This window comes from Montipora foliosa, chromosome 5 (genome assembly GCF_036669935.1).
Source record: "Montipora foliosa isolate CH-2021 chromosome 5, ASM3666993v2, whole genome shotgun sequence".
NCBI lineage: Eukaryota > Metazoa > Cnidaria > Anthozoa > Scleractinia > Acroporidae > Montipora > Montipora foliosa.
Window position 1 is genome coordinate 14,036,134 of NC_090873.1, and position 25,000 is coordinate 14,061,133.

General features: G+C 42.3%; 1 protein-coding gene and 2 pseudogenes across 3 annotated transcripts; 1 reads left to right on the forward strand and 2 right to left on the reverse strand.

The window, feature by feature from the left end:
* LOC138002962 (uncharacterized) overlaps positions 1-7,487 on the reverse strand; it is a 14,228-nt pseudogene extending 6,741 nt beyond the window's left edge.
* A 3,608-nt stretch (positions 7,488-11,095) lies between these two features.
* Positions 11,096-14,572, forward strand: LOC138004288 (tetratricopeptide repeat protein 28-like; annotated as a pseudogene).
* A 2,226-nt stretch (positions 14,573-16,798) lies between these two features.
* On the reverse strand, positions 16,799-24,073 carry LOC138003674 (5'-methylthioadenosine/S-adenosylhomocysteine nucleosidase-like). 3 transcript variants are annotated; one of them, XM_068849874.1, is made up of 6 exons: positions 23,767-24,073; positions 21,025-21,710; positions 20,402-20,590; positions 19,487-19,516; positions 18,935-18,988; positions 16,799-18,748 (listed from the first exon to the last, which is right to left on the reverse strand). In XM_068849874.1, the coding sequence occupies exons 2-6, from the start codon at positions 21,683-21,685 to the stop codon at positions 18,684-18,686; spliced, it is 999 nt and encodes a 332-aa protein (XP_068705975.1). In that variant the 5' UTR covers positions 21,686-21,710; positions 23,767-24,073; the 3' UTR covers positions 16,799-18,683. The 3 variants fall into 3 exon arrangements, with proteins under 3 accessions (XP_068705975.1, XP_068705973.1, XP_068705972.1); XM_068849872.1 differs by having other exon boundaries at positions 18,534-18,748; positions 19,487-19,515; positions 20,398-20,590; positions 21,025-21,707; XM_068849871.1 differs by having other exon boundaries at positions 18,534-18,748; positions 19,487-19,515; positions 20,398-20,590.
* Between the last annotated feature and the right edge of the window lie 927 nt (positions 24,074-25,000).

Genomic DNA, 25,000 nt, shown 5'->3' on the forward strand with positions numbered 1-25,000 from the left:
TTCGCACGATCACGCTTGAATCGCTGCCAAAACAAAAGATTAGCTTTTCCCAACTCTGCTGGTTTCCTTCCCGCATCACTAGCTTCAGTTATATCACTTTCCTTTAGTAAAACTGGAGCTGTACAGGTCTTCGCTTCACTTATCGCCATATTAGAACTAGAGTGTCTATCCTCACCCGCCTCGTTTTCATGCTCTCGTGCCGAGGCTTGCCCGAGCGATCCACCATTATGAATTCGGTGTATAGTCATATTTTGTTTGTAACATACCGCCACTACAGGTCCCAGGTCTTCGGCTTAGTGGGAATGCAGGTTGTGTTGCCTGCTCGTTCTCTTCTGCCATGTATTTGACACACTGCACATCTGTTGCGGCTTCATCTCCTTGCTCACCGCTATCTTTGTCGTCACCTTTTCTTTCTGGAAATTTTAAATGAATATTTCACGATAGTTAGAGAGGAAGCCACATTAGCCTTAGTTGGTTTTCAATTGGGTCCTCTATTCTGGATGAACTGGAATTTGGAGAATGCTTTTTGTGGAGGGAGGACAACAGGAGAACCCGTGGCGAGACTCAGCCCACATATGACACCGGGCCAGGATCGAAGCCGGTCCACAATGGTGGGAAACGAGCGCTCTCGCCACTGCGCCATCCCTGCTCCCACAGCTTGCTGTTCTCCTCCGTATAATTATTTTGCCTAAAACTAAAAGAGAGCCGTACTTCAGCAATCAGCCAGCTAGCCAGACAGACAGACAGACAGACAGACAGACAGACAGACAAAGACCGTGGGGGAATTCTGATTTAAGCTTATCACTAGAGAATGTAATATACTTCTCACCTGTAACCCGAGAGAGCATTTCTCCCGTGAGGGCTTCACATCGCTTTGACCAGGCGAAGGAATTCTCGCAATCATCCTTCAATGTTTGTGCATCATGTAACCTGTCTGACCTGGGTTTCTCCTTCACGGCTTGAATTGCTTTAGCCCACTCTTTGGCGTCTTCTGAATGCACGACACACGATGAAGCCAAGGGATTTTTCATGTTCTCGAGAGCTTTTGCAAATCCCGAGTTACCGCCTACTAGAATTGGTAGACCGGCAGATAAGGCCTCAAGAGCAGTCAGACCAAAGCCCTCCGTCCTTGATGGCATAATGGCAAGATCCACCTGACATAGCAACTTAGCTAGCTCTTCCCTGCTTTCGATAAAGCCACGAACGGATAGTTGACGAGGAGAAATGCCCTGCTGAAGTAACTTCTCTGTCACTTTTTCTTCACTCCCACTTGGCGCACCAACAGAATAGAGATGGTACCCTTGGTCCTTCAGCTCTGCAATCGCTTTCGCAGCTATATCAAATCCTTTCAGCTTGAAATCGTCCGCGTCACCACGACCAAACACCAAGACGTTAAATTTCTCTCTGTCGTCTTTAGCCTGCTTGCATTCTCTAAATTCGTGGAAGATGCTGGGATCTGGAATGATTTCAAAGACCGTCTTGTTGGGAGAATGACGCAAATACGTCTTGTACAACTCCGTTAACTTTGGTCCAACTGAAACCACCATGTCAGCAAGGTCAGCCAGTTTTACCTCCGTATGATGCTTCTGCTCGCCTCTCGAGATGTTGCAAGAATAATCCTTGTACATGGCGAGTTCCTCGGGAGCTGTATGCTCCACCTGAACCCAAACGCATTTTTGACAGAATCTTTTGATCAGCTGGGCCTGTTTCCCGAGTCTCGCCCCATTCCCAACCACAATGTCGATCTCTGGTAATTCTTCTGGTGGAGAGGAAAGTCGATCAAGGTCTTCATAGCCAGGTAATTCTTTTGCTTTTAAAAGAGTGATACCATGGCTTGACGCAATTTGCTTTTCTTCTTCACTGCACTTTGTAACATAGAAACTGACCGCCAGCTTGGCGTTTTTCGCCAGTTCTATTGCTAGTTGTCTGTTAAGGGTTCGTAGACCACCTTTCCCAGATCCCCATTCTCCGGCTAATAGCAAAATCTGTTTTGCATTGGTTGAAGGACTTGACGCTTTCCGACAATGCTTAGGTGAAGACCGCGATCGGCTAACTGTATGTATAAAACAAGAAAACAGACTGTTAAAACGAAACCAAGCCAATAAGGATGCACTTAGTTAAGAATAATTAAAACTGGTGCAGTAAAGCATCACATTATCGTCTCGAAGTGTTTGCCAAGGGACAGTAACAAACATAACAGACTACCTACCAAATTCATTCGCGGTGTTGTTGTTATTCACGGCCTGAAAAAAGATGATCAGTTTGAGGTAATTACAAACATGTACTGATATTGCTTATAAGGTACCCTCAGAAGCATATATATGCTTTTGTTACCCTGGGTAAGACGTTACATGACTGGTCTTAATTTCAATGGACTACACTCATTGTGGAGACAGACAAAGGAAACATTGGTCGATAGCGGAAGAACATGAACGTTCCTTGTGTCGTGAACTATACTCTAATCTCCTGGTTTACATGGGCTGGATGGGTGAGCTGAGAGCTCATAACTGGCCCGACAGCGACAAACAAACGTCCCATCTCACTCTCAAAGATGTGTATATGAGACCGCTCTGAGTAAACTTATTTTGTTGTATCAGCACAATCATTCATCATACAACTAAATGACTACATTTGACCCGAAACATGCCAGATGAATTCAAATAAATTTTGCCGTTTGTCGTGCCGTTCACAAAGTCATAATTGTACTTCCATTTGTAAGGCATGCCACGAAAGCCAGAAAAACCCTCCTCACCTGAACCCAAGGTTCGAAGTTTTCTTCAAGCAAGAAGGATTCATCGCCTTTAGCATCTGGACAGTAGAACTTGCGGCTTTTCAAAGGAATGTAGTGAGCACAGTCGTCATGCAAACATCCCTTTGTGTCGTGCCAGATACAGTTGCCAGTGCTGGAGTCTACCTTTCCAGGGCACAATCTGCATTGAACGCACAAATCCCAAGACAGTGAACGCAACCAGTGGCACTCGCCGCGCATTGTCTCCAAACTCCTTTCCAAGCAACTAGAAAAAAAAAAGAATATTACGTGAGCTTAGTTATCAATAACTATTTCACGATTCCTCAGCTCAAAGCCCACCTAGACAATTAATAAGGACCGAATGTGCAGTGTTTAAGAGGGCCTCAAAATGCTAGCCAAAACAACTGTATCCAGGCTAGCTTGAAGCACTAAGTTAATCTTATCCTTTTTTTATTCCAGCTAATAAATAGCTTGTATCTACCAGAGAAAATATTGAAGGACAACATGCGATGGTAATTGGTCTTCTTCTTACTGATGGAAATCAATACAATATCACAATATTTATCCTTGTCACCAGTATGCTTGATTGTGAAATGGTATTGTGATGTGAAATAATACTTTGATCAACCCTCGAGATAGAAGGACTGAGGTTCTAACCTGTACACCTCCGAAAGGAATCCCGAATCATTGCAGAGTGAGTCCAACTTGTCTTGTGACCAGACTTGCAACTTTACCACACTTTTGAAGCAGACCAATCCAAGGAAGTTACTTGTCCTTACTAGGACAACGAAAAAGAAGGTTGAATTTCTCCATCAGAAACAGCAATGACTGCTCAACTTCCATCAAGCCCCGCTCTCTGCAGGCATGGTCAAGAAGCTCTTTTGCTAGAATCCCTTTCTGTTTGAGCTTTTTGCGATGGCTGCGGATGTTAATCTTTTCCTCTCTGCTCAGGACGACAGTTATTATTTTGCAAAGCACGTTTACAAGCCACTGCGGATCCAGCACCACCAAGCCATTTGGATCATTTGCATTTTCGTGATAGATTATGATGCCACGATCGTGAAGAAAGTTCAAAATCGGGTCAACATCGTCCACTTGAATTGTACAAACTTTTTCCACGATTTCTTCTTTAAAGGAAAGTTTAGGGATGTACTTTACTCCACATTCTGCTGCGTGTTGAATCTTGCTCTCTATTTTGAGCCACTGCAAGGGAACTTCCTTTTTGGTGTGCGGCAGCTTATTTGCCATTTCCAATATCTGCCGACGTAAACGGACAATTCCTGGGTCTTCCTGTGCCTTACCAGCGCGTGTGTTGTCCACAACAACACTCCCTGCAATATGCTCACCTATCAGTCTATTTTTGCAGAATCTGTCCAAAAGGCAATCCATGATTCTGTTGGGGTCTTCCTTGACACTGTCGGCATGTGTACCCACAAGGATGACTGGTGGTAGAGTCTCACTTTCCGCAGAGTATTTTAAGGAGTGCACCATGTCCATCCACCGCATGATATGATCTAGATTTGAATCTTCACCGTCAGGATTCGGTACCGAGTGTTTGCCTCCAGTATTCCCTCCTGCCTTATCGAACAAATTCTTTGATAGATCAAACGCCAAGACGTACACAGCTTCCGGGGACATAAAGATGGGATGAATGGCACGATAAACAGCTTGGCCAGCAAAATCCCAAATGACAGGCCATATTCCATCGGAGTCGTTATCTTTGCAATTATCGACCTCGTCATCTCCAAAATCGTCTTCGAGTAAACTAGAAATATCGTCTGCAATGGTGTCCAACTCCAAATTTCCATCAACTTGCAGTTGTAACGAGGCTAAATGCAATGGGACACAAAGCAAAACTATAAGAATTATATAGAAGGTCGTACAGTTTGCAATGGAACTGAACATCTGAGCTTCTTACGGGAATTTAAAAACGAACTTTTCTTTTCCCAGTCATCATTCATACTAGTGAGTGTTGACATTTTGTCAAGATATGGAGTAGTCAGAAACCTATATGTCACTAGGCTTGATCAATAAACTTTGTTTCTTAATTTGTAACTCGGGGTGTGTTTCTTAAGACATAAAAATATGTGATTTTCAATACCCTGTGTCTGATTGTAAATTAAGTTCACGTCGCCAATGAATGGTGAATTCATCAGCTAACCAGAAATGGCCTAAATGAACCATTACTTCAAATGTTTTCGAAGATTTCGTTTCCTCTACAAGGACGTCCAATTCCAGGCCTTTCACCTAAAAAGTAGCAAACAAAGTCTATACATCCTAGACCTAACGGCTCTTAAGCTTTATCCTTTGACGCCGCAGTATCATAAGCTAAATTTTAGCTTATGTGAAAGAAGTACAACGTGCACACCTGGTTGTTGAGTACTTTGATTGATGGCTGTTAACTCCATGTTTGCTTTTCCTGTTGTCTCATCTTGAGATGGCTGATTTGTTGATCCTCTTAACTGGTGGCGAATCATCTCCGCACACTTCACCTTGTATGCACTCGACTTTCTATGAGCTTCTGAATTTCTCCAAGGATTTTCGCTAGCATTCTTGAGGGCCTCACTCATGAGCACTCCATCTGTACTAGCCTCATCTTCTTTAAACGATTCACCTTTGAGAGCTTTGCCAAGGCTGGTCTTCCCAACGCGGTCTTCTCCGATCAACAACACTTTGACGCGCTTATCGTAAGTTTTACCTGATTTCAGAGCTCTTCGATAAGCTGCTACGGATATTCCGCCTCTTGCCAGGATATAGGTAGGAATCAAACCTGTAAGGATGGGAGGGAAAGAATTTTGGGTTGAGTTTATAACGAAAACTCAGGCTCGTGTAAATGTGTCAATTGCGCACTTCTAAAATGGCCCATTAGCAAATTAAATGTTGGAAACATAACACAACCAACTATGTGGCTAAATATGTTATCTAAAAGATCAAGAGCATCAGTATATGGGTTATACTTCAGCGCTTTACCTTTTTCAATGAGACAACTTTTTTGCACGAGATCTCTTCTGTGAAAGGAGTGATCCAAAACTGCGGCTAGTCCTTTGTAAGTAATGTTCTTACATTTCTCTTGGTTAAGCTCGAGATGCCTGAGAATTAGTGCGCCATCTGTGGTATCCAAACAAGGTCCCTTCAGGTCTTCTGGCTCACCATTGCATAATCCCAGTAACTCGTAAAACTTCCTTAATTCGTCAGGATTATCACTTAGTTCCTTGGCTAAGCATTCGATGTCTTTCACGGTAGGTCTTCCTTCTTTCAACAGGCAGTCGATATCTATGAATATGAGAGGATGAAATCTAGCCGTGAACCACATTAGTAAATTAAAATAATAACTTTGTGAAGCTTTCCACATCAAGGACGTCTACGAAACACTTCTGAAACTTGTTATACATACACTATAAAGGTGCACCTCAACCTGGACTGTGTAAAAGCTTGCACAGGGTGATCGATATATGAGCCACATTGATGGATAGATAAAGAGACAGAAATAGCTGCCTCCTAGTCAGTGATATACTTGCAAAGTAATTAGCTTAGAATCATCCCGCATCCCTAAAAAACCTTTCCACTTGCGTCTGGTTTTGGTGGGTAGACTCGGGCCAGTTTTATTGCATTTTTGAGAAATAAAAGTTTCCAGATTTTCAGGAAAGATCCACTTCGCTTCCGGATCTTCAAGTATTGTTGAGGAATATATCTGGTAAAAGAAATGCGAAACACTTGCGATAAACATACCAATGTCGTGTTCGTCTTCCATTTCCTTTCGTCCAGGCGCTCAGTACAGTCGAAAAGATTCGACTTTCAGGAGGACTTTCAGGTTTCGGCCTGAGAACTGAGAACACTTCTTGATAAACTGCCAGATGAAAAAGTCACAAAACGTGCCAGAATCTATTACAATAAACGGAAAAAACTAACTGTTTATGAACTGCGATTTTTTAATATGTTTAAATAGTTTTTCTGACTAATTAGGATAAAATGGAAAGTTTGCAACACGAGAGAACACTTTCATGACGCGGGCGGTCTGATACCCAAATCACTGTGGGGTCATTTCGTAGAAATCCCGGAATTTGTCAACTAGGTACCTTCAACTGATAGTGAAAATAATTTAGACACGCTAACGTTTTAATCTACACTAACTTCATTGCAAACAATTTGATTACCGATAAAGCGTTGCATAAATCAAAACTACGGTCTGAAGGAATCCGAGCCGCTTGCAAATAACATTTAGAGCTATTTGAATTAACGTGATTATATTGAGATCACCGAACCCGTTGAATTTGTGTTGAGGTTCTCGCAATTAATGCCTTGCTTGGCTAAATGCAAGGCATTTTAATTCTGATGCAAAATATAACGGGTAGAGTATACCGACCTTATTTATATACGTAACTCAAGTTTCACTTGCTACAAACATAGTGAACACTGGTGAGTCACACACCAAGAATGAGCTGTAGACGTTGAGAAAATTTTCTTTCTAATTTTCTACTTCATCTATGAACGTTTCTTGTCTTACTTGCCCCAGTCTGGTGTTATTTATTGTACCTTTTGCTTCCCCTCTCCGTGAATAACTACTGTTTTGAAATTTCCTTTCTTCAGTTTCAAGATTATTTTGCATATGCCAAAAATTGACTTAATATATCGCAACTCTGGCTTATAATTAGAAAGTGTACATGTCATACAATTACCTCAGGCCCAAGCGTGATACAGCCAAGGGTATATTCACAGAGTGCTGGCGTTAGATGATGCAGTAATGGCTCTTTGCAATTCAAATGACTACCAAGTGAATCTTTCGTTTTTAAAGCCCTAGCAACAACGCAAGGGGTTGGGTGCAGGAAATCCCCGGGCAGCATTCCAACTTTCGCTTTTAGTTGCGTTACGGGACTTGCCCCTTCTAAATATGGGTCAACGAATTTGTTTACGTAAGTTCGTTTATTGGTCAAGAAAAATTGTCTCAAAGAAACCACTTCATTTGCACGTCAACATCAATCTGTATTAACAAATGTGCTTGAATATCGAATTGAATGAATTCGGAAATATCAGATTTCGTCTAAATGGGTCCCCTCCCAAGAGTCATTTTGGGCTGGAGGAACGTGTTTTCTACGTCTAAAGGAAACTTACAAGGTCAATCACAATGTGTGAAGCGAAAAGCTCTGACAGACTTGTTAGCTTGTCGTAGTTTGAAGGAGCCATGCAAAGGTTCCATTGAAATAATTATCTGAAATCGTGGGTTCCTGGAGTTTCCTGTGAGGCTAAAAAAAGAATTTCGTTTTCATAATCAAAATAAATATCTTGTTTCTTTCTCACGCCCTTCTGGGATAAGATGGTAAACCACCGAGATCATTTTTCGACATCACATGATAGATATTTAGTGAACGTTAATTACCAAACCTTTATAAAAATTTATCGCGCCATGAAGTTCTACCATAAGCACACAGTCTTATTCTTCCGTCACTAAAGAGATAAAAGACCATAACAGTTTATTGACTCTTCTCTTTAAGAAAGGGAAGTTAAATTCCCTATCCCCCACTCAGTATCTCCGTCCCTCTCAAGCCTCCTTCTCTCCCCTGAAAAAAAATACCCTTAGGGAAGACTCTGCATGAAATCACTTTCGGGGAAAGTCCCTTGGTTGTTTCTCGGAAGACATTGAAAGCGAAAGTTCGCCCATGCGAAAAATTAACATCCTCACAAACAGGACATCGAAACAGACATCGAAACTTGTTTGAAACTGGTGTAAGGCGGTGAGTTTAAACGAGTTGGTTTCCTGTGTGCGTTTAGTTACAGCAAACGAGTAAATCAATTTCAGTCCGGCTTATGCTTTGCCGTCTTCTAAAGCGAAAGTATGCGTTCCACTCTAATAGACGTCTAATGAGGCGAGCGAATCAGCGAAATAAGTGTCTATCTCGTTTGGTTAATAGGAAGAAGTGATCGCTATTAATTTACAAAATATTATAGCTTTTTCATCGATAGCGAGCTGATCACAAGAGAAGCAAGGTGTTGTATTTCAAAATAATATTCATCGTCGTTTTCGGGGTGATTAGGTTGGGAGATTTGTGGTTTGATACAAGTTATTTTAAGAATATGGTGATAGGGGTTATTATATGGTGATAGGGGTTATTATATTGTTATATATTGTTATTCCGTATTTTTGTAGAGGGCTACAGTTGAAATTGGTGACCATGTCGGATTTTGTTGCGACTCATTACTGAATTATGGCGAACATTTTGCTGCCAAATCACTACCTTCGAAATAATTTTGGCCACTGAAGCCAAAATAATACGGTTTCGTTTTCTGGGGAAATGGAGCAAAAAAGCATCAAAAACTCATTGAAATACGGTGTAGTAATACACGAGCTTCTAAGCTAATCAAAACGGGTAAGTCGAAGACCGGGTAACCCGAAAACAGTGACCCCCGGTTCGCGGACCCCCACTACGGACCGGGTCCGCGGACTACCTACGGACCGGTCCACGGACTACCCCTACTGACCCCCTTACGGACCACCCCCAAAATTGTATAAAAAATGAAAATAAAAATCTACGCCAAATATGTATTTCATGAGGGAATATATTCACATGACCAAATTGAATGCAAATGGAGTAGCATACATTATGTATGTATGTAACTTTTGTCACAATACCTTACATTTCTAAATACACAACCCCCAAAACAATGTTTAAGTGCTGTTTTCGGGGAGAAGATACTGATGGAAAAAGGAAATAAAGTTCTTACCTTCTGTTTGTGGCTTAATCGGGCTGCAAAAGGCGTGATTTTAGGTCGTTCTATGAACTTGTTTATATTTGAAATTCCGCTAAGCAAATTGTGAAGCCTGGGACGAGTTAATGAACCCGCGGGAGAGTAGGCCGAGCAAAATGGCGGAGGAAATGCACTCAAAGCAGCACGAATTTCGAGGCTTCCCAGAGTTTTCCCGGTGTTTCATGCATAGTTATAGCCACAACAAAGGAAATAGGAATGTAAAATGATAACCTTGCACCCGAGACTGAACCCAGGTCTGTTACATTTTTCCCAGCGTATAAAAGCTCGAAATTTCACCGACACGACTCCACGCGAGTGATCTATCGGAGAAGCAGTAAGGGAAATCTTTATTTTTGTTTTTTATACTATTTTGGGGGTGGTCCGTGGGGGGGTAAGTGGAGGTAGTCCGTGGACCGGTCCGTAGGTGGTCCGCAGACCCAGTCCGTAGTGGGGGTCCGCGGACCAGGGGTCATGGTTTTCGGGTCACCCGTCGAAGACCTGCGCTCACGAAATGAAAGTAAATGTATTATGCACACAAGGGATCCCGGAAGCGAGCGAAAACAAATACAAAAACATTGCAACATGGCAGCAAAATGTCCGCCATAATTCAGTAATGAGTCTCAACAAACTCCGACACGGTAACCTATTTCAACTGTTGCCCTCTACGCAAAAACCCCATATCCTTTCGATTTCATTTCATCGCAAATTTTCGGAAAGAGTAGGACTCCTTGCATTACTTTCATCTAGTCGAAAAATAAACTTAACGATCGTGTATATTCGAATCATAAACTAGCATACCAATGAAACTCAAAAAGCGTCCAACAGCGATAATGGAGCAAAGTAGGCCCAGTCAGCAGCGTACATTAAAGGAGGGAAGTTTGCTTCCTCGTACTACCCTCAATATTTAGAGAGGAAGCCACATCAGCCCTAGCTGGTTTTCACGCGGGTTCTCGGTCCTAATCGATTTGGAATTTGGAAATGACGGTTTTTCAGCCGCAGGGAAGAAAACCGGATTACCAGGAGAAAAACGGCGGTTGAAGGCAAGAACCAACAAAAAACTCAGCCCACAGGTTCGATTCCGCCGGAATCGAACCTGGGCCAAATTGGTGGGAGGCGAGTGTTCACACTATTGTGCCAAGCCTGCTCCCTTACCATGTGGTTATCGATATTACCTTATGGTAAGGGCGCATTTTCTCCACAACTTAATAGTGGAAAGAAAAATGTCATTTCAAATTGTCACTAAGCTGTTTGTACTAAGGAAAACAAAGGCACGAGAGAATATTAAATAATTGCTACAAATCAGATTACTGGGCAAAACAAACTGAATTTGTAACAGCATTTTGAGTTAAAAAACTAAGAGATCAATAACTAGCTCTTGCAATCCTTGCAATTGATTCACGAGAAGCTGTTGTTAAGTTCCACATCGTAAGTGAAAGCATGTGGCGTAAATTAACAATGAACAAACATTGGAATTGTTTTTGTTGAATCATGATTGGCCCCTATTTATTCCGTCAAATCCAAGGCAATGGTCGTGTCATTGCTGCGGCAAGAACGGTATGGAAGAGAATTATAAATACAGTTCTTCTGAGATGATTTGATTGAGACATGGAAACCAGACGAAATGATACTCATAGTTCTCAAGGGCATATAAGTGAAGAGCAAACGGAACGTGCGTCGGCTATCTTACTAGAAAGGAAAGCAGAAGATGAAGATCAATTCTCGACTCTTCTTTCAAGTGCCCGCGAGCTTCTTGCCAGAGAAAAGCATTCCAACAACTATAAAAGAGCTGCAGAATTACTAGAACAAGCATTATTAAAGGTCGAGGGGACATCAAGGGAAATCATAGAGGCTGAAGTTTGTGGCGAACTCGCCGAAGTGTTTCTCGCTTTAGATGATTATGAGAAGTCTTTTGATTACGGCCAGAAGTGTCTTTCCCTTTCTAAAAAAAAATGGTCGTAAAGATCTCGAAGCATTGGCCTATGCTTCTATTGGCAGTGCCTCTTCCAAGTTAGGAGACTTGCGAAGAGGTCTTGAATTTCATACGAAGTCTTTGGATACAAATTCCACGACAGGATACCAAAAGCAAAAGTGGAAATGCCTATACAATCTAGGTGTCACGTGTGGCGAGCTGGGCGATAACCAAAGTGCGATTAGATACTTCAGAGAAAGTCTTACCGTTGCTGAGGACGTCGGAGATATGCTGTCGATCGGTGAATCCCATGGTGGACTGGGTAGTGTTTTCTACAGGACTAGACGGTATCAAGAGGCCATTCTTCACAACGAGAAGCACCTTACAAAGGCCAAGGAAGTCAAGGATAAGGAGAGTCAGGCAAAAGCTTGTGGAAATCTCGGCAATGTTTATCTTTCCAAAGGCGATTATATCAAGGCTTTTGCACTTTATCAACAGCAGCTAACAATCTACCAAGAGATGGGCAACAAGTTTGGCGTGGGAAATGCAAAAGGATCCCTTGGAAATGTTTATCATTGTCGTGGGGAAACAAGAAAAGCGATTGAATATTATGAAGCCCAGTTGTCCATCGCAACAATGCTGAAGAATAAGGCAGCACAAGCATGTGCTATTGGAAGAATTGGAAGAGCGCAGCATTCTCTGGGAGAAAACAGGGAAGCACAAAAGAATCTGGAAAAATTGCTGCAGCTTTCGATAGAAATGGGCGATAAAACCAACGAGGGCTTTGCCTACGGATTCCTAGGAAACACCCATAGATCCTTAGGCAATTACGAAGAAGCCATCGAGATGCAAAAAAAGTTCTTGGAAATTTCAAAATCAACCGGTGACAAGGCTGCAGAAGGGCTGGGCAACGCCTACCTGGGAAGCATCTACTATTCCCAAGGAGACTTTGATAAGGCGCTGGAGCATCACGGATTCAATCTCGCTATCAACAGGGAACTAGAGAACAAAGGCGGAGAGGGAAGGTCGGTCGAGAAGGTGGGAAACATTCATTTCCAGCTTGGAAATTACAACAAAGCAATTGAATGTTATAAGCAAAGCCTTGATATCGCTCTGGCTATCAGAGACAAGCCACTAGAAGGTGCCTCATACGCCAATTTAGGAAATGCCTATCAAGCCCTTGGAATGTATTCACAAGCTGTCAAGATATACGAGAAAGCCGTACCTTACGCTAAAGCCGTCGGGGACAAGCGAATGGAGGGAGCAATGCTTGGAAACCTAGGAACAGCGTACAACTGCATTGGAAATCATCAAAAGGAACTTGAATGCCATTTGCGACATCTCTCGCTTTGTGAAGATTTGGAGGAAAAACAGGGAGAAGCAGCCGCCCACGGCAATATCGGAATGGTCAACTATCGCCTTGAAAATTACAAGCAAGCCATTAAGCATAATGAGAAGCAAATCTCGATTTCAAGCTCTATAGGAGAACCAGATGGTGAAATGACTGGCTACTTAAATCTTGGCAAGGTGTATCTGAAATTAGGGGAACCGAGAAAAGCCATCGAACTACAGCAAAAAGCTTTGGGCTTTGCTGAGAAGATGGGAAGGTTAGATAAGAGAGGTTCCTGCCACTTCGACCTTGGAACCTCGTATTCAAAGCTCCAGAAGTTTGAACTTGCCTGCGATCACTTGGAACAGTGTACTACCATGTACGCGGAAGTGAGACGACTTCTCTTTGAGAAAGACGAGTACAAGATTTCTTTAAGCGACGTGCAGGCCAGCACTTACCGTCTCTACATACAGTGTCTCCTTCAGCAAGACAAAGACGAACAAGCAATACTGGTCGCAGAGCGTGCACGTTCCGCGGCTCTTGCTGACATGATGGTGGTATCGTACGGCCAACAAGACCCAAGACGAGTCAAAAGGGAAAACCTCAGTGGAACGAAGATGCGTGAGGTCATTCACGTCTAGAGGGTCGCATCATATACTATGCTCTTTCTGGACTAGGGAAACAAAATGTGATAGTCTGGAGCTTTCAGCCAAATGGTGATCCCAAGTTCATGGGCGAAGCAACCGAGTGGAAGAATCTGCTTGGCGATGCACTTGCTGACATTGGCGTTGGCGTTAAGGCTGTGGAATGCGAAGATCGCTCCTTTCTGTCGAGGGAAGCTCGACTTTTAGACAAGAATGAACAAAACGACCAATTGCAAGAACTGGAAAACCTAACAGATTGTCCCCCTTCTAAGTGTATCACTCCAACAGATAGACCAAGTGCGCTGGAGAAACTTTTTGATGTATTGTTAGGCGGCGCATTCCACGATCAAACGGCCAAAGATCTCATAATTGTTCCTGATGAAGGACTCCATAGGGTCCCTTTCGCGGCCCTTCGAGACGAAAACAACGAAAGTCTGGCAGAGAAACACAGAATACGAGTGTTGCCGTCCTTGTCAATAATGAAAGAAATCTTTGAGTGTCCATGTGAATATCCTAATCAGAATGGAGCTGTGGTTGTTGGAGATCCAGACGTTGGCTTGGTGAAACTCAAAGGAAGACAGAAACCAGAGCCGGTACCAAGACAAGATAAAGCCAACGAAGAGGCTCGAGAAATAGCCAAGATGGTTGGAGTTAAGCCTCTTATCGGTCAGGAAGCGACAAAAGCTCGTTTTCTAGAAGTGCTAGACAAAGCAGCCTTAGTCCACATTGCAGCCCACGGGGATGCCCAAACAGGTGAAATTGCTTTCGCTCCTCCTCCTGAAAAACGTAAGCCAATACTTGACGAAGAAGATGTTGTGCTTACAATGGCCGAGGTACAGAATGCTAAAGTGCGAGCAAAACTTGTTGTTCTCAGCTGCTATCACAGTGCAAGAGGTCACATTCGAGCTGAGGGTGTTATTGGCATCGCTCGCGCATTTCTTGGTGCAGGTGCCACGTCAGTCCTTGCCTCGCTGTGGGCCATCGATGACAAAGCCACCATCGAGTTCATGCGCAGCTTCTACCAGCATTTGAAGCTCGGGCAGAAAACAAGCGAAGCTCTCTATCAGGCCACAGCTACTTTGAGGCACTCAGAGAAATTCGGAGATCCCCTTTATTGGGCCCCATTTGTCCTGATTGGAGACGACGTCACCTTTGATAGCTTGGAAGAGATTGGTCAAGAGAATGTGGAAGGTGTGTGAAATTTCCCACTGGTACTCTACGTGTATGACCTTAATGCATTTTTCCCGCTCTTGATAAAAAAAAGCTGTTCTAAGTAGTCTGTTCACTTACTATACAGATTTGTAATTATATTGTTTTAAATTTTTAAAACGTAATGCATATTCCCTCCTGTTACTCCCCTCTCCGCACAGTAGATTAAATGTATCGTGCTATCGGGTTCGCTTTGCAGGCAGTTTATGTGGTCTTTCACTGTTACTTATAGATCCTTTGCATTGATGGCGTCTAGATTTGAATAATAATACTTTGTACATCCTTAGCCTCGTACTCATGTTTCCAGACAAAGGATTTTTCACATGAATGTGAGGCTTATTCAAATAAAGGCGCCATTTATGCAAAAGGTGTAGTACCACAACATCTACTTTGAAATGCTTCGTTTCAATTACGATTAGACTCGAGAGGGTTACAGCTATAAAACAACTGATTTGAACACATTTTCACTAGTTGCATGGCTTTTGATCTCTTTCCGCTCGCGGTCAATCTAATAAACGGTATCTCTCTTTTTCTTTAGGTCAGCCAGATGGAAATCCTGATGATACCCATGTATAAACACTCTTTTCAGCATGATGCAAGAATGCTCCAAACCGCTAAGAATCACTTTGTTGTGATCAGTGCATGAGTTCATCTCGCAGCCGTATGGCACAGAAGGCGTTTGAATTTTACATGTTTTTCTTTTTTAGAACAGTGAGAAAAGATGGACAATAGTGTTTTTTTCTGGAAAGAGTAGAGAAGAAAATCCGAGATACAGAAGTAGATAGGATTACTCTCAGAAGAATAGTTTACTGTTAGAGTTTGTTCACCCTTTGCTGCTTTTTACTGGGAGTCGAAGGGTTTAACGAGTAAGTTTTACTTACATTAGATTCGGGTATTGTATATAGTTTTCTAATCAGGAGCAATCAGTTCTTTTGACTGGGACATTGATTTTTGAAAGTCCTCTTCGCTCTAGGTGGTATCGACATATGCATTTTTTAACCTACAACAATCGTAGCAGTATTAGACCATAATAACAGATGTATACGATCCCACAGGGGGGGGGGGGGGGGGGGGGGGGCACATTCCCACATAAAAGAGAAGGGATGCTCCTCAGAAATTTCAAAAAGGACTCTGAAGAGATGCGGAGATTTTGTTTTGTGGCCCTGGCCTGGAATGTTTTTCACTCCTTAGTGGCACCAATCAAAGGGTCTCCCTTTGACGAGTAAAATTGTCTGGCGTTAGACAGAGTAAAATCTATAAGTCAGTCTTGGGGCTGAAAGGGTTTAGGGAGATAGCTTTTTAGGGAGCTACAACGCATTACTTGTTGTCATATATTCGTCGGTTCAATGGCCTAAACGGCAGCGCGATAGTTTCGATCCACTGTAGACCTGAAGAGGCTGAAGATCCTAAGAGGTACCCATAAACGTTACGACGAGCACCCTTGTCCTTTTTTACATGGAAGTCCCCCTCGGGTATACGACATGTATTCACTTTAATTTTTACCTGACGCAGGCAGCGTGAGAAATAAAAGTCGGAGGGTGTAATCGCGTTAATAGGCCTTAAGAGACATTAGCGAAATCAAGATAGCCGTACGAGGTTGAGATGCTTGCAGGACGTTGCTATATCAATCAATGCAATATAACCTTCCCTAGACTACGAGTAGTCGGTTTTTGTTCCTGAAATCCTCGGCGCGCGGAACTGTTTATATTATTCAAATTAGGGAAAGAAACGAGGAGGGAATGGGGAGAGGCAGGAAAAAACCTTTTTCCTATTCCTCCGCGCCCGCGCTTCTCGCGGCTTGCGGCTTCGCCGCTCGCCACTCGCGCTCGCCCCTCGCATATCGCAACCCTCGGAACCCTAGGAAAAGTAAGAGACTGCTCGCAGTCTATGATGATGATGATGATGATGATGACCCCTGTTACCGACCAGCTGAGTGAAGACGCTGTCGATGGACGGAATCCTGATAATCAAAAACCATTTCCATCAGGATTAGAAATTCAAACTCACATCAGGTTTTAAACAGGCCTCCATGTGGGGAATACAGAAAAAACGTAGGAACAACTAAGAAAACGCGAGGCCTCGATAAACCTCGGGAGGAAATCTGTCTCCAGGCTACACTATAGTACTCGATCTCTTGCTCGCACTCCGATTTAAAGGTCGCTGTTTAGCCCAGTCTTCGTTCTACACGGTAAAAAGGTCTTAAGCAACACAAAGCAATGTTTTCACAAAGTTTATCTTTTTATTTACAAACTCGACTTATTTTCTTATATAGCGAAAAAAGTAGTCTGTGGCATGTACTCTATAAAATGCGATACGTTTTTAAAATCTTAATCAAAGAGGAAACTTTATCCTGATTATAACTAGTGAGCGATGTTTGAGCACTCGCGAAAAGTAACGCAGTTTCTTTACAAATGCTTCCACATGCGTCTTAACTCGTGCCTTTCGTCAACTCTGTTTGTAATACTGGCTGAGAATCAAGAATGTTGTGAAAGAGGTGAACACTCACAAACCGCGAAACATTGATGAAAGATCTCTAACAGCAAAACCCAGTGGCCGCTCCGTTGAACATCGACTACCGTTTTGTTTTAACCGATGTGGCCCATAATGCACCGGGACAAACCGCGCACGCGCTGCAAGAGCCTTGTATCGGCGATAGTGCTTACGTATAACTAGTGTAGCCAATCGGATAAGGGTTTTTAGACAGGTCAACCACTGGGTTATGCTACTAACCCGGCACAAGGGTGCTCCAGTCATAATGACGCTGTAAATAACTACATCGTATAGACGCGGATGTAAAATAATGTATTTTAGATCACAGCTCAGTTTGAGGAATTAACATGAATTGAATTTAATCAAGTGCGTACTTAACTCGTATAACTTGTACCCAACCTTGTTTCAATTTCCACAGTATGAATCGAAAGAAATACTAATTTACGAGACAAAAAAAATCATGAAAATATGTCAGTAAACGATACTGTTTCTTATTCTAGTTATAGTAAGAATATGTGAGTAGTAATAACAATCTTTTTAAACACTCAAGCTCTAAGTAGCTAAAACTCTTAAAATCTCTAGAATGGCCAATTCTCTCTGTGAGACACGTCTGTAGGGAGCCATGGTGAGTGTATTCATCATCTTGGACTGGATATTTCTTTTGATGAGCACACCTACCATGATTCACTGCAGGCTTGTCTCATAGAGGGATTGGCCACTGGAAAAATAAAAGTGGCAGTTGAAAAGCCGTGAAGATTACGATAGCCCTTTCACGGTGAGATTGTTGTCCCTCAGAATGTTTGCCTTACAGTGCATCCCAAAGTGCATGGATGCGAGGCAACTTCGGGCTAAAACTACAAAACAGCCTGAAATTGCCTCCTCTCCATGCGACATTCTCGGGACGCACGATCGATGGGAAGGTTGGATGCAGTACCATTGAACATACAAAGGCTCTACTGTGGTCTGGTTGGCTGATATGAGCGTGAAATCTTTCAAAAATTACTCAGAAGTGTTCGCGGTGTTCTTTAATTAACAAATAAAGTAGCCTAAGCAGTGTATTAAACGGTGACAAAACGCGACGGGTATTAAAGAACACGAGGGAAATGTAGAAAAAAACATTTCTCGAGTGTTCTCAAGTGTCTGGAGTATTTTATCACAGTGTAATACATGGCTTAGGGTTCTTCATTGGTTTTATTAAATAGAGATAATGTGACAAAAAACAACAAAGAAAGACTTTTTTCTATTTTTTTTACTCTGATAAAACATGGGTTTTTGACCAGTCAGTGTGCGCGCACGGTCTATAACAAACTCAGAAACCTAACGAGTGATTCGATTAAAGTTAACATAGAGTGGTATAAGCATTAAGAGTTTAATTAAGTGTTCTTAGTTCAATTAATGGCAGCAGATCTTCTGCGCCAAATCTTTGCGTCCTACGTGGTCATGGCACAGCTCGTTATATAAAACCTCATATGTGGCGGAGTCTCCTTCACGGGTTTTCCATTTCCTCAACATCTCGTTTGCCTTCTCCGAAAGGTCAGGGTACAGTTGTGCATTCCTATTCAAGTCACTTAGAACTGAATGTCTAACATTCAGCCGGCGCCCTAGCTTTATCTACTCATCCCCAAGTTGTACGGCCAGCTCCTCCATATCCTCAACAGACACTTGGCCGTCTTTGACTGTAAATAATCAAACGTAGAATAAGTGCCTTGAGATAACGCTATAGACTGCTTATTAAACCAAAAACGACTAGCCAGTGTTTTCTTACATATTTCAAGCGTTGTCACTATCTTATTGTTTCTAAAATGGTTACGATTCACAAGAATGAGCAAGGCAAATCAAAAATCGATAAATGAACCACTCACCTGAATCCATGCGGGCTTTCTTTGGAGGGCTAGCAGGATTTTCGCCAGGTGAACCTTTAAAGATAGGGAACCACATCAGTTTCCTTTGCTTCACTTCAAAAGCGAATATTGTAAAAAAAACCGGCAAAAAATTAATACGAAAATGATAAAAATATTACGCCGCCTAAAGAGCACCAGAGATAATTTAAACCATACTCTGTTACAAATAACCAGGAAATAGAGTGGTTTTTACTGAATTGAGTGTCTGAATCCAAACCAATTACTTACCAGTTAGTTGGACTACTCAGCCAATCTCAAACCTTAGCAAAACCAAAACCAAAGTAACTGTCTGATTACTTTCGACACTCAATTGATAACCTCCCTAATCGTTAGGTGAGTGCAGGTACAAAGCCCTGCACCTGCATTCGTATCGTTCAGTGGAGTCTACCCACCTGAAACGAAAACCCATCGAGCCTCTACTTAGGGGAGAGGCTTTAATCTGTTAGCAAATAATGGAATATTTCCTTTGCTCAGGGTTAGAACACACAACTGGTGTGAAAGAAAAACACTCACCTTGGGAATCGCGTCTTCTTTTTGTAGAACCTTTGAATGGAAATAGGGAACCATATCAATTTAGTTTCTTTACTTTGCTTCGAATGCGAATGTTGGCAAAAAAATTGGTATATATGGATGCTGAAGGGAATCTTTCTTTTATCATCAGTCTGCGCTGTAAATCAAGTGTTTCCATGTTAGTTTTCACCTATGGTGAAACTATAATTAATCTATACTCCACGATATGTATCAACCCACACTCGCGCTAACCACGGTGTTTTCATTGGGCCAGACAGGAAGGACCAATGTACGAAACGCTAGTTTACAATACACGTCAAAACCAACAAATTTATATCTTTGTGAGTTAAAAACTAACTAAGCCTTCAGTCATCGACATACAAACTCAGTGTTGGGGTGATTGCCCAGAAGACATTTACATATAGCATCTCATTATCGTCCAATGACATGAGACACCAGCCTCCTCTAGGTGAAGACTTGAAATCCTAATATTACAAGATATTGTGCAGTTACGGGTACACTCCGTTTAGAACACGTTTTACTGTCACGGTTGTACAACGCGCACTTCCTCCGTTCCCCAGCTCCACCAACCACAACACATAATAACAATAGGCCTTTTGCAACAAACGATCACACGGTACAAAATCCGCCATATTGGAGGGCAAGCTCATTATTATTCCCGCACTGGGACATTAAAACAAAGGCAAGTCAAGCTTGACTGGTTGAGGTCTCTTTGTTTTAACGTCCCAGTGCGGGAACAATAATGAGCTTGCCCTCCAGTATGGTGGATTTTGTACCGTGTGATCGTTTGTTGCAAAAGGCCTATTGTATATACAACCCTCTTAGACCACATTCAACTTTGTAAACGCTGTCTAAGCTCCGTTTAGGTATGAATTCAACCCTTAAAATACTTTCTACCTCCATCATGGCGGAGCCAGTCTTTGAAAATTCTGGGCTTCCTTAACACATGAGCAACTAACGACGCTGACATCACACTCGCATAACATTGCCAGTCCTTGGTTGAGTCTTTGGTACCATCAGCATAATCCGATATGCCTTTTACGACGGCCCATTCTATATCGAGATCATGAGCTGCCGTATACACCCCTAACGAAGAGATAAAAAAATACGGAATTATTTCTGCAGATTTCAAAAGACGGGTAAATCTTTTTAAACTGAGTGGGATATATCTTACTAAAGGAATATGCGAAGTTGAATAAGGCCAGACGTGGGTAGTTCGAAAGACGGATAACGCTAAGAGTAACTGCAGAATACCCTGCCACTCCAAAACACACCTGGAATCTGTGGCTACGTGGATACGCGGCTCCAGAGCTACACGGCTAGGAAGCTAAGCCAGGGGCTAGGTAGCTACGGGGCTACGTGTGGTTTGTTTTGTTGATATTTATCCACTGGATAGCATTTTATCGGCTGGATAGCGTTATCCAGCCTTGAAACAACTGGGGCCAGGCGGATTCGGACTTGCCACCAAGCATGGGGCAGTCTCTTGGATAATTAAACACGTTACTTGAGTGATATCTTACCTTCGCCTTCCATTTCAATTGCAATCGCGTTAGGATATTCCTCCAGCAGTTTGGCACGTTCGTTTTTGGCATTTACTAGCACAGGGCCGCTCAGCATGGTGCCATTGACCGCTTTCCCCGCTTCCTCCAGGTTCTGTAGTGGTGGTTTCCAGCCATGGTCTGCATCTCTTAGGAGGTCATTTAGCTTCTTACCCAAGGGGACAATTGTACCACGTAGTTCAATGCCACCTTCAGTGACCTTACGTGGAGCATACGAGATCAGCTTGGCTGACACCACCACGTCTCCTAATTTGGCTTTTTTGGCATTCATTCCCCCGCAAAAACCCACACAAAACACACCCTTAGGCTTCAAAGTGGTGACTGCGTTTTGCACAGTCACCGCTGACCCGCCAACTCCGGATCCCATGCTACATTTCATCAGACCGATTGTCAACTTTTCTTGTTCTGTTTCGTCTCCTATTTTCCCAACGTAAACATAACCGGTTCTTTTAGAATAATATTGCTTAGGCTTTAGTAGGTGATGATAGCAACTCAGAAATTCGCACTGTTGAACCGTCAGTAGCAAGAAGTCTATGAAGAAATTCTCACTAAACTCGAGTCCGTCTGTTGAGATCTCTCCCTCCTTTGGTATTATGACGCTGAGCTGAGGTGGATCACCCATTTGGTTCTACAATTTCGGGCTCCTGCTAATTAAAACACAAGCCATCGGCAATTAAGAATATATGCAATAACCGAAATCCTATGATTAGCCCCTAATTCTGAATCACAGAAAAACCTCTGAATGCAAACCTTTGAACTTTAATGCACTTTCAATTTAAACTTTAAGATAATTGCCTTAAAGTAAAATTTTTAAAAGTTCTTCGCATATCGGTAAGTTTGCACTCACCCTTTCCAAGTTTAAGACGCACAGTAAGTCAAGAGAAAAGACATCATTTTAAGAAGACCTTGAGGCGTTGGCCGAGTTATTTTTGCATCTTTATGGACCGACGCAACAAGGAAAAGAACCAAAACAAGTGAAACAACAACAACAACAACAAGTCTAAAGAGAAGAAGAACAAGAACAACTAAAATACGAACACGAAGAGCAAGAACAACAACTAAAAACTACGACATGGCCACGGCTATAATCAAAGCGAAGAACTTTGCGAGAAGGATAAGACTAGTTTGTCCGTGTCTAGATTTCAAGAAACAATTGGTCACATGATGTGCTTTTCAAGAACATAATGATTTAGTCATTGGAAATGCATAATGTTATCAGGGATTGAAAGAACATTTACAAACACACGTACACGCCAAGTTTCAGGTTTATGTTCTTTAGGAGAAAATTTTTATTGACGTTGGAAATTACAGGGATTAGTGAGGGAAGAAGACACTTTGACCTCTAGTCACTTCATGTGGTTTTATATGACTTATATATGCAAATCCTTGTAATTTCGAGTTTTCAAACCGCCATAAGTCTTTGCTTTTTGGTTCTAGAGCCTGAAATTTCCCACTCTTCCTAATTTTTTGCCCATCTTTCTTACTAATTAAATGGCAGCAGCGATAAGACGAACGGAAAAGTTTATTAGAGGGCAAAGCTTCCTCGCTTTCTCGTTTGGAACTGCATATACTAACGTCTCGCGCGATCGCTCTTGAATTAGTAATTTAGTTTAACCCACTGCAAATGATATGCACTTAAAGCGCAAAAAGAAAGTATAAAGTGATGACGACCAAAAGCGTAAGATACTCTTTCATAAGAGGCGCATTCAGCTGTCTCGTTTACAGAGATTGAACATTTAATTTATGGCGCTGTCTATTATTCAGTTGACACCGATCTATCATGTTTTAGAAATAAAATTGTGTGTACGCATTGCGTCCATGGCGTCTTGCGCGCTTGAAAAAGTTATATTTCGCGGTCGTGTTCCTGCAAATTTCGTTTGATGCTCAACTGTCTCAGTTAAATTACTGGGTTCTCTGAAAAGGAATAACTCACTTATGTTACACAGCAGCAGCCATTGGGCTTCAGACAAAGTTTACTGATCAATCAAAGGCTGTGGTTTAACCTTTTGCATTCATAGAAAAGTTTTGCGGTTGAATGACATTCAAACAAAAGCTACCGATAGCTATTCTGTCACTTGGTTAGAGTTCAATATCTTTGTTGCGTCTTCTTATTACACAGTATCTAGGGAATACTAGTCTCCTAAAACCTTCTGTGTAGACCATTCTGCCCCCGTCAACACCCAAAACTGCGATGTGGTTATTGTAGTTTATGTAGACGCTAATACTGATCAGTATTAAACCGGCCACCGTTTGAATTATAAACCTGATGACTCCGCGTTTCTCTCAATGTATTGGGTTTATATAAAGTGTGCATAACCGTGCGTATATCAGTTGTTTCAATTTGTCTTTCAAGCCTCAAGATGTAATGAAACTTCAGAGATTTAAAGCGCGTATTTCAGCAACAACACAACAACAAGATGACGTGCAAGTATGGCATGCGGAAAAGTTGCTTCATCCCAGCGAGCGTGTATACTGCAGCTGAAGTATTTAATATTTGAATCGAGTCTGTGACAGTTGACTGCTTTGATTTTCAGCGACACAGCTTGTTACACTTGCGGCCCAAGTTCGATTAATGAGAACGACAAACGTAACTACAACTCCGGGTTCGAATTTAAGTTAGCAGGTTGATATGAAAAGGCAACAGTTTGGTTTTAAAACGCGCGCTAAAAGTTCAGACGGTTTTTTTAAAAAAGGCCAGCTCACCTCGGTACTTCGTTGTACTGGATGTTCTCTGCTAGCCTCTCATTCGGATCTGAAGCGATTCTGGCGAGGTTTCGCCCTCGGATACGCAATGGAAGAGAACTCAATGGAGAGCTTAGACCAATAGTGTTAACTTGAGTTTCCGATCAAGATGAAACAACAGTCTGTATCTCGATATAATGGCTTCTTCTTCGATCACGCAATTAGAATAAGAAGTATGAAAACTTAGTGGGAAGCGGAAACCGTGAAGGTCTAACAGTCGATATCTTCCGAGTCCCAAAGAGGTAAGCGAGCTTGTAAGACTGAAAAGTATTCCTATGTCACGTGACGACGCGCTCTTTATTGACAATCTGGTTCGGAACCGATCCCCCGTGGGTGTGATTGTGGGGCTGGAATGTCCATTATTAAGTAAATTTTCGGCGATTTCGTACTTTTTTTTCTCAGCCATCAATAACCCTTGCTGATCTCAGATCCCAGGTATTGGTTAAAACAAAACCTGCGTGATTTCTCATCTGCTAGCTTAAACGTCGCTAATTTTCAGCTATGGAGATCAGATAGCCAAGCCCCGTCCCAGACCAAAAATAGTTGAGCAACGCATACGTGTGCGACGCACGCGTTATCAGCTCTTCGAGTCATTTTCCTTACTCCTGGTTATACCTGTAACGGCAGAAAATGCCCATAAAAGTGACGTAGGCCAAGCAAATTATTCCTTATAACTCACTCCTCTGCAGGCCTTAAAAGGGTTTTTTCTGGTGGGGAGAATTCGTTGAACGCGCAGAATTCGTCTTCGCACTTGCACTCACCTCGCACAGCGACTTTCTATCACGAAGGTTCGAACCAATGCGGAGTATGGCTAAAGAAACCTTGTTAATGGATAAACTAGTTTACCTTAATGGTGCAAAATGCTGTCGAAAGGAGGGAGGATGTAAAGAGTATGAACTCAGAGATAACAATGAGGTGACAGGCCAGCACAATTCCTATCCACTTGTAATAGCTAGTTAAAGCTTTACTCTAACGAGTATATCCTTTGACGATCTGCCCCTTTGTACAAGACAATAGGAGGATCTTTGAATATTCTTCTCAGCAATAGTTACTGCTGAATTAAATGCCAATTCTGCATTAGTATTTGCTTTACGTTAGGCACTAATGGGCGATATTGTGTGACAAAAGGCTAGAATCGAGTGTTTTGTTTACATTTCTGTTGTTGGGCAGGTTTTCTCTCCTCAAGTGTAATTTC

What these genes read in the sequence shown, in the direction of transcription:
- LOC138003674 (XM_068849872.1), bottom strand. Translation starts at nt 21,685, where the DNA reads ATGGGTGATCCACCTCAGCTCAGCGTCATAATACCAAAGGAGGGAGAG. An exon ending in CTCCGCCATGATGGAGGTAG is followed by an intron (nt 19,516 to 20,397) that starts AAAGTATTTTAA and finishes TCCATTCAAAGG; the next exon opens with TTCTACAAAAAGAAGACGCG. An exon ending in AAGAAGACGCGATTCCCAAG is followed by an intron (nt 18,989 to 19,486) that starts GTGAGTGTTTTT and finishes CTATCTTTAAAG; the next exon opens with GTTCACCTGGCGAAAATCCT.